The 15,813-nt window shown below is 24.2% G+C and overlaps 1 protein-coding gene across 3 annotated transcripts in view; it reads right to left on the bottom strand.

Moving 5' to 3' along the window:
- The window catches only part of LOC132943535 (transient receptor potential cation channel subfamily A member 1), a 45,598-nt gene that overhangs the window by 14,143 nt on the left and 15,642 nt on the right, over positions 1–15,813 (bottom strand). For all 3 annotated transcript variants that reach the window (XM_061012576.1, XM_061012577.1, XM_061012575.1), the window contains 3 exons: positions 6,811–6,967; positions 4,186–4,276; positions 514–709 (listed from right to left, as the gene is read on the bottom strand). In XM_061012576.1, coding sequence (XP_060868559.1) covers positions 514–709; positions 4,186–4,276; positions 6,811–6,967 — 444 coding nt within the window. The remainder of the gene's footprint in view (positions 1–513; positions 710–4,185; positions 4,277–6,810; positions 6,968–15,813) is intronic.

Below are 15,813 nucleotides of genomic sequence, written 5' to 3'. Positions count from 1 at the left end.
AATGTGTCCGGTAAATAATTTTTGTTTTACTACACTTTTAGCACTACGGGATCAATAAGCATTTAATATTAACTATTAAATATCTAGTTGAAAATATACATTTATTTTTTAACGCGGGGATTGTAAACTAATTACGAAAATGCTCGTATTACATAATTTATTCATAATCTCATATTTTCACTCACATACCTACCTATATCTTTAGCAGTATAGTGATATAGCTACTACGGAAGCAACAAAGGGTCAGCCATTGGCACTAATATAATATTTTAGTAATCATCTATTGTCGTACTATATATTATGTATGAGATGGTCTTTGGTCTGTTCATTTTTAACACATTGGATTGATAGACATTTTATATTAGTCAATATAATCATGCATTCGAAGACAGGTGCTTATAATAATTTCTGAGATACAAAACAGTGAAAACTTACGAGACAATATTAATATAATAGTAGCTACACCACTAGCTGCACTTTGATCACAATATTGTCGAATGCAAAAATACTCACCAATATACGTGCACATTCATCATTATCGTGTATGGCAGCCAAGTGAAGTGCTGTCCTACCATGTTTGCCACCTTGGCCGATTTCGATCCGATCTTTGAATTTGCACATTACTTGAAGAACGGCTACGCGGTTTAGCTCGACCGCCAAATGTAAAGCCGCTTGCTTTTTGTCGTTCAATGCACTCGGGTCAGCACCACTTTATAAACGTATACATTACAATGGTTCAGAAATATTAAATAAGTCATATACAGTAAGTTATAATTAGTTTGTGCATTCGAATATGGTATAAACTATATAAATCAACATAAGATACTGAACAATTCAAAATATATTATTGTTATAATATAACCATAGGATTTGTAATTTATTAACTATTATAAGTGTAGTTCGTTAAAAATATTAATGACGTCTACAATAAAGTTTTTACTGCAGCGACAAGGCGAAGCCTCTGGGTAAAAAGACAAAAAAAAGAAGTATGCCTACTTTTTATGGCAGGTGTCTAATATGTACACTATTAGATTATATTTCTAACATACGTTTATCAGATCAGTTTTATAGAAAAGTCATATTAACTTATTATTTGGTATTTGAAAATTTGAAAAACATTAATAGTACAAACATATTATTAAGATATATTTGTAAAATATAATGGAAACTTTTGTATATATATATATATGTTATGTAGTGTACAATATAATAACAAATAAGCTCTTAACATTAAAGCACCTGGTTTTAAATGGTATGAAGATATCTAATATGGACAATTAGTCAATTATGTACTTGTACTATTGTACTCAAGAAATAGTAAATAGTATTAAAGTTTAGTTCAAATATGTTTAGTTCAACCAGTGTGAATGTAATTTTTAAACTCTGCAAAAAACTAGATGACATTTACGTGGATTGTGGATTCACATTTGAAGTATTGGTATGATGTATCTACTGTATAATTAAATTACAAAAAATATCAAGATGTAGCGAATAAATAAAGATGCTTAATCAATAAATAATATACGTATTTTAAAAAAGTAATCACGTAAGTATAAATATATAATAGATTTCACACTAATAGGTATAACTTATACAGCTTAGAAATAGATTTTTATTACGTCGAGTTATACATTTTAAGTAATGTGCGTATGTATTAAATAAAACTAATACTTTATTTTAGGGAAGCTGAGAAGTAATAAAGAAAATATCCTTTATATATCATAACTGAGATTTAGAATCTAATTTATAAGTTTAAAAAAAATAACAATAATATAAAATACAGATCAGAAAATTTATAAATAATTACTATCTAACTTTGGAAACTAACATTATAAGAAACTAATGGTCAATTATATAGCTTAAGTTTTTTAAAAACAATAAAAAAAATAATATAACGAAATTAAAAAAAAAAAATCAAACGTCAACTAAAAAGTCCACCATCATTATTCTCAATTAGACGTAGGTACGTTAAAACTTGTAGTGGTGCAAATGTGTTTTATTTTAAAATTTTTTAAATTCCTGTAAAGTATTAATTTATAAAAAGTAATACCTGACATGAGCTGTAAACTAAAAACGAATGTCCATAATATTTGTTTAATTTTTAAAAAGTGTTTTAGACTTGAAATAAAGTAATAAACACAACTACTCAGTGACGCATTTTAGTTATTTTTTCATTTTAACAAAACAAAAAATTGCATAACTGACAAAAATATTTAATATCCTAAAGTCAATTGTATTATAGATACACCATTTTATAAATGCAATACAAATTACTAAGTGTCAACCCTTCTCAGATAGGTGTTTTGGTATGCAAGACGTAACTTTGTGTTAACAAACAATATTCACTATACAACATATTGTGACAAAATTGCACGTGTAATAATTCAGGACAATCTGAGAAGACCTTGAACTTACAAAAAATAATTTACTTCAAATATATAAACCTAACAAATATCCTTGATACATCTATAGTACTAGTTTTAATATTGTATTACCCACGGTTGTAAATTTATCTCATTACAATAACAGGGCTAGGTACGTAACAGTTATTTTTGTATTCAAATTAATTAAACTAAAGCAATTTTTTAATCTGGTTATTCCATTTCCATTGATGTTTCCATACGACTTATTGAACATAGTTTAATATATTTAAGAGGACGCTACACGGCTATTTGTTGTCTCCGTCTTGCAAGTGCGTAATATATAGCAAATTTACACTCAGCAGATCACATTTAGCTCCGTTAGATTAAAAATTAGAGTGGATTGACCTATTATAAAACATGATTGTAAGAACATTACCTGTGTTTGTATGTGGGTATTTTTACGATAGTTCAATTTTTTAGCAAGTTATGCATATATAATATAGCGTAAATTAAAAATTATTTAAAATAAAACATACAAACACAGATAATGTTCTTACCATCAAGTTTCATTATAGGTCGATTCACTCAAATTTTTAAACTAAAGAAGCTAAACGTGGTCTGCTGAGCTTAAATTTGCTATGTTACGCACTTGTAAGACGGAGACAACAAATATCTATATGTATAGCGTCCTCTTAAATCATATTTATATGATCAAAATATAATTTAGTTGTATATTGTTGGAATCACTAATTACGAGTTTTTGTTTTATGAATATTATTGTTCTTACTGTTCATGCAAAAGTTATATATTCTGCAAGAATACAAAACTGAAAACGCCTATTACAATTGGAGGTCCACTATGGAGTAAAAAAGATTTAAGTAAGTGATTTCATTCTAATTATTCTTCAGCCTATAAATATTTTGTTTATTAATACAATATTATATGTAAATAATAGAGTTAACAGGTACCTAGTTAGTATAATAGGTACACATAAAAAATTCGTAGATCTTATAAACTATTTTTATTTCAAATATAAAGAATATTGTAATCTTAATTATTTATTTCTTATTTATATTTATTTTGTAAATTGTGAACAATTGCATTTATTACAACAAACGCTTGTGTTCGTTATAGAGTACTTTTAATATTCATATCTATACGTATATTTTCTTTGATGTAATGCATTAATTTAGGTGTTATTTTAAGTACCTAGGTATAGTCAACTGCTTTCAGCTTAAGAACATTTCTTACAATTTGTCGATTTACTTCTTACATAGAATATTGATTAAAGTTGTTTGTAAAATCAGGATTTTCGATTTTTATTGTGATAGTTAATTTGAATAATATGTGTTTTAACTACAGTTGTATACACGACTTTTTGTTTTATATTATTTTCCAAATGGCTTTGGAATTCAAACCTATATAACTATTGACAAAACTATTGTCTGAGCACTCTGAGCTGTAAAATTTAGTTGAGGCAAACTCATCGGAGTGACTGTGTAGTGTGTATCTTCTACTTTTTAATTTTAATGATAAAACGCCAGATAATCCAAGATCTCCGAAGAATATACTATACTATTATATTAAAATATAATACATTATGCGAATTGATTTTTATATGAGGCAAATATTAATAGTTTTTCTCACATATAAATAATAATATAATATATGATTATACTTAATGATTAATTTAGATTACGTATTGACAATTTATAGATTAGGTACTCCCCGCAGTCCATCGAATGAATAGTTCATTTAAAATACAGATCCAATATTTCAAAATATTATTACGTCTACTATGTAATTTAAATATATTGCTTACTTTTGAAGCAAATATTCCACTGCATCCAGAGAATTGTGTTCGATTGCTATGTGCAATGGAGTGTTTCCACAAGAATCTTTTAAGTTCAAATCTATAGGAAAAATATAATATTAAATAATATGCTTCGATCTTATTATTATTATATTGGCATGTTGAAAAATACAGATTTATTACTAAAGATAATCAACTACATCAGTTAATGTTTTATGCAGTACAATTCCTGATAAGGAAATAGAAAGTCAATTTGATAAAATGTCAAAATCAGAAACGATAAAAATAGTATTATTTTATGATGGATATGACATGTGAATAACAATAACTATAGTCTATTATCAGGACATACATAGTAATATCTAGTTGATACCTACTGAATATATCATGAAAAATACACGCATAATAAGATATTTTTTGAATGAATATGATATTTCACTGACATTCGAATATTCGAATGAAATGGGTAGATTTACATCATCTGTGTATTATATAGACTTATTATGATCAAAACCTAAAACAATGGTTGGCGAATGATGAACCATTTTTTTTTAACTATTACTTTTTATACTTTTCATATTACACTCAGAGTTTAGATAAAAAAAGAGGTTTATTATGTGAAGTTAAATATCAAATAAAACATATTATTACTAATAATACATTAATACCATTAATACTATTAATATTTAATACTTTCATAATGTATATTTATAATTTATTAAACTTAAAAATTAAAATATATATATAGATTCATTGTTTTATTTTATATTTATTCTTCAAGAAAATATTATACCCTATAGGTACTCATCATGTTCGTATATAAATTAAATTAAACTGACATAGTTATGATAAGGGCTCATAACTTCTAGCATTTAAATATATTTTTTGAAAGGTCCTAAAAATGCCAGTATGAACTAAAAATTTGTTTCAGAAAACTAAGAAGTTAAGTACGAAATTGTATGTTTCATATTTTTGCATATTTCAAAGTTTAAATGCTATTTTGCTTTTTTTTGTCTATTTCAGTGCCGTAGCTTTCAAAACGCGTGAGTATACGTACCACGACACGATAAACAATTTTGATGTAATATTTTTTTAATTTTTTTTAAATTATAAAAGTTTCAAAAAAAAAAATGTTTCGGTATACTTAATATTTTTTTTTAATATTTTAGTATTTTTAGTGCATATTTAAGCGCTTATATGAATGTTTTTAAGAGCATATTATTGCGCTTGTAATAATCTTTTTAGAGCTTTAAGTTATGAACCCTGATTAATTAAACAGCAAAATAATACATCGATAACCATATTTATACGTATTTTTTAATTATAGAATATTATAAAACTATTCAAATAATTTAAATGTTTGATTTAATAATTTTAATCTAGGTACTTCTTCGTTATATATGCTCTATTAATTTAAATAATTTTTTTTATTTAAAAATATATTTACAATCTATACTATATAGGTATAATGAGTAAGTGTGGTGACATAAAATAACATTTGACATAGATATCGTTAATTGTAAAGTAAGAAGGTTCCCAGCAGTGCCACCTGACAAGAAATCAGAATTTAAATACTTAAAAAAAATAATTAATGAACAAAGAAACCATTTTATTTACTGACTATATGAATTATACGGCCTATTAAATGTATTATTATAACATATTTATAAACATTTAAATAAATAAACTTAATTTGTCTTCAATAAATAAAAATAATTAATAATTTTATTCACAACTTTTAATATAAGTATATTGATAAACATGAACTGAATATGGAAAAAATATAGACCAATGTTGTGTTAGTTGAAAGAATCACATTCTTAATAACATCTTAGGCAGAGAAATAGGATGAAAAAAAAAATCATTTTTGAAGTTGCATTACTCCGTTCTCAACTGAGAGTCTGAGAAATATGATAAAGACCTATAGAAAGAAGAGAAATCGTACATATTCTTTATGTGGAATTGATATTGAAAATATTTAACAAATAAAAATGTCACCACTGATTCATTGCGTTAGTTAAATTATAATTATCCTATTTTTAGTATGAGTAAATATTAATTTCAATATCTTAAACTTCCATGAAAGTATGCGAAACACTAAAACAACTATTATATTTTCGATTAGTCTTTGAAACGTGTTTATCATTATTGTGTCTGGCTAACAAAGGATTGTATATAATAAATTATTAATTTTAATATTGTTTACTTTGTCCATACTCTATTCCATAACATTAACATTATAAAAGGACGAACCACATCACTACATCAGTCACATCCATTAATCTGTCCGTCAAGCAAACAACAAATAAAAGTTATCTATCGCAAGATCAACTTAGTGAACATTATTGTTCTAAAGTCCTCAAGTCAATATTACCTAGTCAATTAACCTATTCCATACAATTAAAATATTACAAAATAATTTTTTATTTAAAATAAACAATGTTTAAAATAGGTATATATAGTACATATACCAGGAGATTATCTATAATATATATTATCAATTATTATTTTATTCTTTTAATCTAGATTTGAAGTTAGATTACGCGATGCGATACGTTCCTTACTATATACAGTGTATAATACACACAAGACATATACATATTACGTATCAATATAGGATCGTATAATATTTACCTCCGCCGTGGTTACGAATAAATTTCAAAATATTTAATTTATTTCTGGCAGCTGCTTGATGTACGGCTGCTCGACCTTTCGAATCTCTCACTTCGAGACGAGCTGGTTCTGCTATAAAAAGACGGTTGAAATCATCTAAATTACCACTTTCGGCGGCCTGAAAACATATTTTCAACATATGAATTATTATTTACTTAGGTAAGTATTCTAATAATAATATTTATTGCAATTATGTTACCGCGAAAAATAGTTTTCTAATAAAACGCACATAATTATAAAACTCCATATATGTATAGAACCCATATTATGTATTGTAGGTAGATAGTCTAAAACTATGAAACAAATATTAACTGCTTAAAATAATTTCATACACATTAAAAATGTATTTAGGCTAAAGTATAAATAAGCTAATACAATTTTCTTTTTTTATAGATTTAGTAACTTGAATTTAGTATGCTTGAATAATTTATTTCAGATTTCTTCACTTATTGAAATAAGTGCACCAATGGACTTCAATAATTGAAATTTAATATTAAAACTTAGTAAAAATTTAATTTCAAACTTATTGAAATATATTTTTATGTTACATCCATAAAATGTAAAAAAATTGAATATAGATATTATCCGACGATCAAATGTTTTATATTATATCGGAAATAAATATTACACAATAAAAAAGAATTTTGAAAAAATGATATTTTATATAATATTACACAATATGACATACACAACAAAATATTGTTTATACAATCTATATAGTATATACAAATACAAACCAATGTCAATATAAATAAGACATAATAATCTGCTTATGGGTATGCACTATACGATGTTAAAAAGTAAAAATAAAAATTAATTCTTACTTGACAGATAAAGAAAACTACCCACTGGTAGAAATTACTGATGGAAAAATAAATTCTAAACTCACCTCTTTGTGGTAAATCCTTAAGACGTTAAATTAATATTAATCACCTAGTTTAAGGTCACCATGGTCATTCTAGTATTTTATAGAAAACCATTTCTATAGTGTCATGTGAACATGTAGTTTTATTACGTAATTAATGATTAAATGTTCTAGATTAGGAACATTATTTAAACTTCATGACAGTAAAATTTAGTTTTTTGAGTTTTTCATCAAGCTTACCTAATTCTTACAGAGCTTATACTAAAAAAATAGCATTTTCATTATCTATTTGAATTAATTAAAATATTTAAATATGAGACCATTAACGCGATCTTTTAAACGCTTCAAGAATTGAATATTCAAGATGAAAAAAAAGAAAATTGTTTTTATCATAACACTTATTGATTACCTCGATTGTTTTTTCTAGATTAATACAATATTTGAAAATATCCTAAAGAGTACAAATGAAACAAATGCAATTTCTTTTGTATGACAATAAACTTAAAAATAAAATTGTACCTAATTCATCATAACACTATTTCTTACGTCGTTATCCAGCATCACCAATGTAACATCATCAAATGTTTTACGTATTATTGTTTCGTTCTGTTTATTCATGAACGCTTGACGAATTTAACAACGTTTACTTTCGTAATTTTATTTATTTTCTTTAAAAAATATATATATATATTCTACAACTTCAAAAGATTTGTAAACATTTATTTACAAGTCCACACGAATTAAATAACTTTTCCCCTAGTATCTTCAAATACTATACGGGTATGTATATTTCAATTATTTAGAACTCATACCTATGTACGAAATTCGTAGATGAAACCCATGCGTAATTTAAAATTAATCTTATGTATATTATGATTGTTACCTAACAATAATAATATTTATTATTCAAAAATAATTACATATTTTAATTAATAGCCTATAATAATATTAACACAAATATTTCTAGAATTCTATGTATATTTCAATATTTAATTAATCCTCTGGTGTTAAAATGCCAATAACAACATTAAATGCCATCCCACTTATAAACAAATTCTACATCAACGCTGTAAATTGTATTATTCTATATAAAAAATTCGATGAAGCATTCTAATTTATATAGTTTACAAATGTATAATAATAATAATATATAACTGTACCTACCTATTCTCTGTATAAGATTATAAAAATGTAGTCATGTTATTCACAAAATATCTCCGTGTACTAATAAATAATAATATATGAAAGTTCAGAAATCACAAGTCTTATTTACGGTGACTTGGTGGATACCTCAGTAATACCTCGCTTCTCAAATCCAAGATAAGGTTATTATAATACCACATCAATTACAACTTAGGTAAGTGCAAGTCTAATAGAAAAAATATGTACTTACTTTTTTCATAAATTAATCGTGTTTAAATACAATACGTTCGGGGTCAATATAAAAGAAACATAATTACAGACAGAAAAAATGAAGAAATAATAATTTATTCGAAGATAATAATATCATAATAGATATCAATAAATTAAAGTGCCTACTATATTTTTATATTGTCAATCACTGTGAACTTTTGTCACTAGTAAATTACGCGTATATAATCGATCGATTTTATAAACACCTACTCTAAGAAAAATACAATATGGCCATTGTGTTTCAAATTTTCAAATGTAAATTTATGAACAGGTGTTGTTTTATATTATATATTTTCTTATAAAAATGCAATATGTATTTTATACATAGATAGTTTTTTGTAGTCAATTGTAAAAACTATGCAAGTACAATAAGAAATATTGAACAATTTATATTTTTAATACCGATGATGTGTATCATATGAATAAAAAAAGTAAGTAGGTATAATATAATAATATATTATATCACATTCATTTAAGGTGCATCTTAGAAATAACATTAATATTATTATTATTATTAAAAATGTTTATTATATAAAAATAACTGAAATTTTTTTTTAAATATAATTCAATATGATTATAATTTTTATAAGATCAAATTTATTATTTATATTATTATCAAAATTCTTATTTATCAATGAAATTAAATTTAAACTCATGAGTAGTGACCGTTTAAACTGTCTAAAAGAGACATAGAAAGTAACTATTTAATAAAGACAAAATATAAACTATGTAGAAAATGTAATTTTAGCACCAGTAAATAGCTCAGTTTCCGAATCTCAATCTCAATAAACTATGTAAAAAGGTATAACTTATAACTTTATATAAGGTTAAGGACTTAACATTTTATCCTAATATTGCGCAAGGAGAGTGAAAGGGAGAAATAATTTTCTAACTATTTTTCTATATCACATCACAATAAATTATTTATAAAACTTAAACGTTGATTAAGTCGACCAACGCTTTTTATTATTTCTAATTAGAATTGGTTTTTTGGGAGTCATTCTAGTATATACAGAATAATTTCGGTGGTCACGTTCAGTTTTAAGTTGTGCATCAATGAATTAAATAACAATTACAATGTATAAACTCGTACATGAACAATATTTAAGCAATCTAAATATAAAAAAAGTTATTGAACAAAGTTTTAAAAAGCATAATTAAAAATAAAACTATTTTTTATTTGCCATCTTTAAAAATATTTGAAAATATATATATAATTCTATCATAGAAATTACATTGTATAACAAAGCTTCATTTCATTTTTCAAAGTACCTATTAATAATATTTAATGTAGTTTGCCTTACAGCTCTTTTCAAATTAATATTATAAAGTAGGTAAGTAAACGTTAGCATATAATAATATCTATATTATTTAAAATTGTTCGTGTTTCTTAAATATAATATTATCAAACATACATTTTACATAAAATAAAATAAGTAATCAATTACCTATAATATATTACAATAATTAATAATTTCTTTTACTTCAAAATTCAGAATGCCAATTGTTTTTTTTACACCTTTAATTTTATCTCTGGGGGTCGTTCTGAGTAAATATATACAATCGATGTATAAATATATAATGTTAACAAAAGTATAGCTGCGCAAGTATTACATAATTTGTAATATAAAATTATAAACATAATAAAAACAACATATTTTTATTTCATACTTCATAAAATTAAAACATAATTTTAACTCAAAAAATACTGATTACAATACGGCAGATTTATAAAGATAATTTGAACCAATGCATAGTATAAAAATAAATAAGATTTTCGTTTGTTCATATTTATTATATAATTGCCATTATCTCGTACCTACTCGTGTAGTCTTGCAGTGTGTACCTTATAAAGTTATAACTTATAACTACATTAAAATACGTCTAAACTCTAAATCCAACTTTAAGGGGGTTTTAAATAGGCAACTTTAATGCGGACCGGAGATAAATTCAAATTATTATTATAAATAGTGAAAAACTTTATCTTTGTATTGTAAGCTGAATCGTTTATATTTTTTTGATAATTTTCCTGAACAAATGTATAATTATATAATTCAAGAAATATTTCAAGAAAAATTATCAAATGTTTACAAGCTTATCTATATAGTATCAGCTAGTATTGAAAAGATAATAAGAAAATACATAATATTATGATCAATAAATTTATTTTTGTTAATATAATACAAATTTGTATATTTTATTATGAATATTTACGGGTCGTTTAATAAATAAATACTGATTATTTAAGATTGAATGTGTTGATATCAAAATCACTTATAGTAAAATGTTAGATACTTAATACTCAATTCAAAGATACCTTCTTTATTAGTTATATAATTAAATAAATATTGTTATTAATACTTAAAGAACAAATAAAAGAAAAAAACTTACACACTAATGAATTAGATGCTAAAATAATTTCGGGCGTTAAGTACAGAAATATGAATAAATTTGTTTCTTATTCTTACCTTAATTAGTTCTTCTGAAGATAATTTCTGAATTGCCTTGCAACCATAGAATACTTTATGCCATTGTCTTATGACCTCCAAAGGTGATGAAGTCATCATATCAATACAGGCGTTGAATAGTTTTGTGAAAAAAGCCAACACTGATCCAAAAATTACAGGAGTATAACACATAACATGAGAAACTTCCAACCAAATGAACCAATGTCCAATTAGCAAAGAGATCGCAATTATATTATGATATGTTTATTTTATATATGGATATATTATAATAATTTAATTGTCAATAAAATGAAACATTAATTTATTATTTAAAATAACTTATCGATAATATATATTATTTAAAAATATTTAAAACAAATCTTTTCGTGAATTAATAGTTAAAATTATAAATAGTTCTATAAATATATCTGTTTAATCTTTCTTTTATTTTCATTTAAAACGTAGTGTGATAACATTAATTAAATTAATATTTGTCTATAGGTAGTTAATAAAAAATAGTATGTAAACTTACGTTTAAAAAATTGTAAATTCAAATACTACATAAACCACCCGCAGAATAAAATTTAAGACGTATCTAATCAATTTGAATATTATTGTCGGTATATTTTTAAATGTACAACTTTTTAACCAAACGTAAATTATGCGAGGACTGTACTAGTATGGATGCATGTAAGGACTGAAACGCCGAACACGACAAGGGGTGCATAATATACGCCATGGTTGCTGTAACGACCTCTAGATGTGAATGTGTGATTAAAGGTTTAAAAGGAATCTTGGTGGTGGTGACTCGATGTAAAATAAAATAAATTTAAACCTATAGCATTTTACATAATTATGTAATATCGAACAATATTTTGCTGAGTGGTGTCACTGCAACACTCTCCCTTCAATCACGTCACAATGTTCGTAATCTCACACTAAATTTACATATTGTTTTACTTCTACAGATTTTAAATTCTCATATTTTTTATTTTCAATTAATAAAAAAAAAAACAATATTCTACAATACTATACTACTTATACAACAATTAGTTAGAATAAACTTTTGTTGAGTTTAATCGTGTAGTGTTACACTTTTACTTACGTGTTCTCATACACTCCTAGAATTGTACTGAACCTAATTCATGTTCATTTCTTACTACTTGATAATAAAATAAAATAATTTCATGGATTTAATTATATTTATGTCTAGAAATGATACATAAGACATTTGATTGGACTTCCACAAAAATACAAAAACTACATAATTTTTAATTTGATTAATAAATAACATTAACTTGATTACTAATCCATTATTTGTCCTCCCTCTTTCTCTCTCTCTATCTATCTCTCTCTCTGTTAATTTGTCAATGAATCAATTTTTGCTTTTTAATATTAGGTTCGTTGCAACAATTTAGGTTTATCAAAACAAAAACAATAAAGCAAGTTATTAAATAATATACAAAATACAGCCAACAGGAGACAAAAAAAAACATTTTAAATAATCATCCCTCAAGCCATAAGTACTACTGTTGGGTAGTTCCTTAAAATCATGTTAACTCACGTTAAAATCACATAAACACCGCATATATGGCTATTGTAAAAAACCTTACAGATTGTATATTTTCTAAATAAATGTTAAAAAAAAAAAAAAAATAATAATCATGTCTACTTAAAAACCAAGTCCAATCATTACATTATCACAGTATTACATCGACTACAACATGTGTTTTAGGTGAATATGAAATCATTGTTTTACTGTAATTATAAGTTAATAGATTTGTTACATTAATTGTAACAACATACACCTGCGTGTATATAAAATTGAAAAGATAATCTAATTTACTCCTACCAATGAAAATTCTAAAATATCTACTATATAAATCAAATTCATTATGCAGTATGCACTGTTATACAAATGCATATTTTATGTAATTATGAATATTGAATTTATGTACAACTAGGTATATCTTTTAATCTTTATCATATTTTGTGTTTTAATAAGTATTTTTTTTACGAATGTCATGACAATATGTGTACTTATTTATTCTTATTTTATTTATAATAATGTAATTTGTTTTGTATGATTTTAAAATACATTATTTTTAAATTTTTATACAGGTATTGTTAAAAACTAAATGTGCAATATTTTGATATTATTAGACATAACATATTATTTATTTTTAAGTTTTTCCCAATGTTTAATGCAGCATTCAATAACTGTGAGACAAAACTAATTCTGAGTTTACAAAAAATAAATATAGAATTCTAACTTCTGTTTCAATATTTTTCGTATCGTAAATTATTATCTAAAAATAGGTATATAGTTAAATATTATATACATCACGTACATTTGTTGATTCTGATATAAAAACTACGAGTGGTTTTATAAATATATACAAATTTGTTTTTTAACAAAAGATAATAGATAATAGGTTAGTCAGTAGTTAGTGTATAACACTCTACAAGGTACCAATTTTTATTTTGAGTTAAGATCTTCACTTTTAATTAAGTTCATATTCCATCAATTTGGATCATCCGTAGTTGCTTACAAATACTTTTTATGAAAGATTGAATATACAAAAAAATCTTATGTTGAACCTAAGTACACATTATTTACATGGTAAATCAAAGCTCAGAATTGTTTTCAAATTTAATGATTCATCATAAACCTATAACCGAACTGCGTAGTTTTTCCATACTATTTTTAGCAATATGTTAACATGAGTACACTCCAATTCTTTGTGTACAATATTTGGATCATCTAAGATAAAATAAACTTCGCAAGTATCAATATTTCAAAAATTGTCTTCATTTTAATAAAAAAAAAATGAAGAGGGAAACATCAAAACACACTTAGGTAAATACATAATGGTAAATAAAGATAAAATAAAATCAATACAACATGCGTCAATGTATGTAGTACATACCTCCTTGAATTAATTTTGTTGGTTTATTTAAAACAGTTCTTATTGAGATTTTAAAATGCAAATTGTATTTTAAAAATAAAATCTAAAATATCTAAAATAACATAACTCCTATTTAGACTCAAGAAACTGCACGATTAAAATATTTAAGTACTAATTTTTGGTAATTTTTCTATATACGTATAAATTATAATAGATTATAGATAGTATACGATTTAAAATAATAATTTATTGAATATGTTTATTTGAAAGTCCATCACATTATCGCAATCGTTTAAATATAAATAATATAAATTAAACATAGGTAGGTACACTAAGAATAAATAAAAATAATTACAATTCATCAACCATTAGCTAATAGTCCGACTACTTATATTAAATTAATTAGATGGCATTAAATTTTATTTTAAAAGGTGAAGTTGATAAAAATATACATAGTAAAGCTATTTACTGATAATTACAATTCTAAATGTTATGATCAATTCACATCGATTTTATTAATTTAAATTGTGTAATGAAATTTATTTATTATTATCTATCAACTACATATGTGTGTAAGAAATTACAAAATGAATGAATTACAATAAATATAATTTATCTACAAAATATTAACCATTTACTATTTACTAAATATAAATATAAATATTATTAACTAGTTACTTACAGTTCATTATTTGGCAGGAACACATGACTTGACGAACAACATTTGTACAAATAAACAGTTGGAGTCAAATATTATATTTATATACATTATTATTCATACAATATCAACACTTATTAGATTTCTTAAATATCTATAAACGACCTTATAGTACTTAAAATTAAATATTGTATTATAAATTAATGAAAACCATTAATTAAGTTATATAACAATGACAATTCACGAGGAAAAAAACGTGTAACAATATTATGTTTTTAACTTGTTACCCCAAGGCCCAAAACATAGTACCTATTAAACAATAAACATTTTAATTTTTAAATGATACATAAATCAATAAACCTCAATTTTAAATGTAAATACGTTGTAGTGTTTTTGTATAAAATATAAATTAATATGTTTTGTATTTTTGTAAGGAGCGAATGAAACGTTATTATATAACCTGTTTATGCAATAACTAATGAGTAATATAAAAGGATGATAGTACATTATTACATGTATCACAATAACAACAACAATTTAAATTATCACTAACTTAGTCCTTAATATCTACTTACATGGTATGCCTTCAATTTCATATTCCTAAGATACTCAATTTAAATCTTAACCATATCGTACACAAAAGATAATTAATTACAGATAAATGCCTGCACT

This window comes from Metopolophium dirhodum, chromosome 4 (genome assembly GCF_019925205.1).
Source record: "Metopolophium dirhodum isolate CAU chromosome 4, ASM1992520v1, whole genome shotgun sequence".
Lineage (NCBI taxonomy): Eukaryota > Metazoa > Arthropoda > Insecta > Hemiptera > Aphididae > Metopolophium > Metopolophium dirhodum.
The sequence above is the reverse complement of the archived record's forward strand: the minus strand, read 5'-3'. Positions and strand labels throughout refer to the sequence as shown.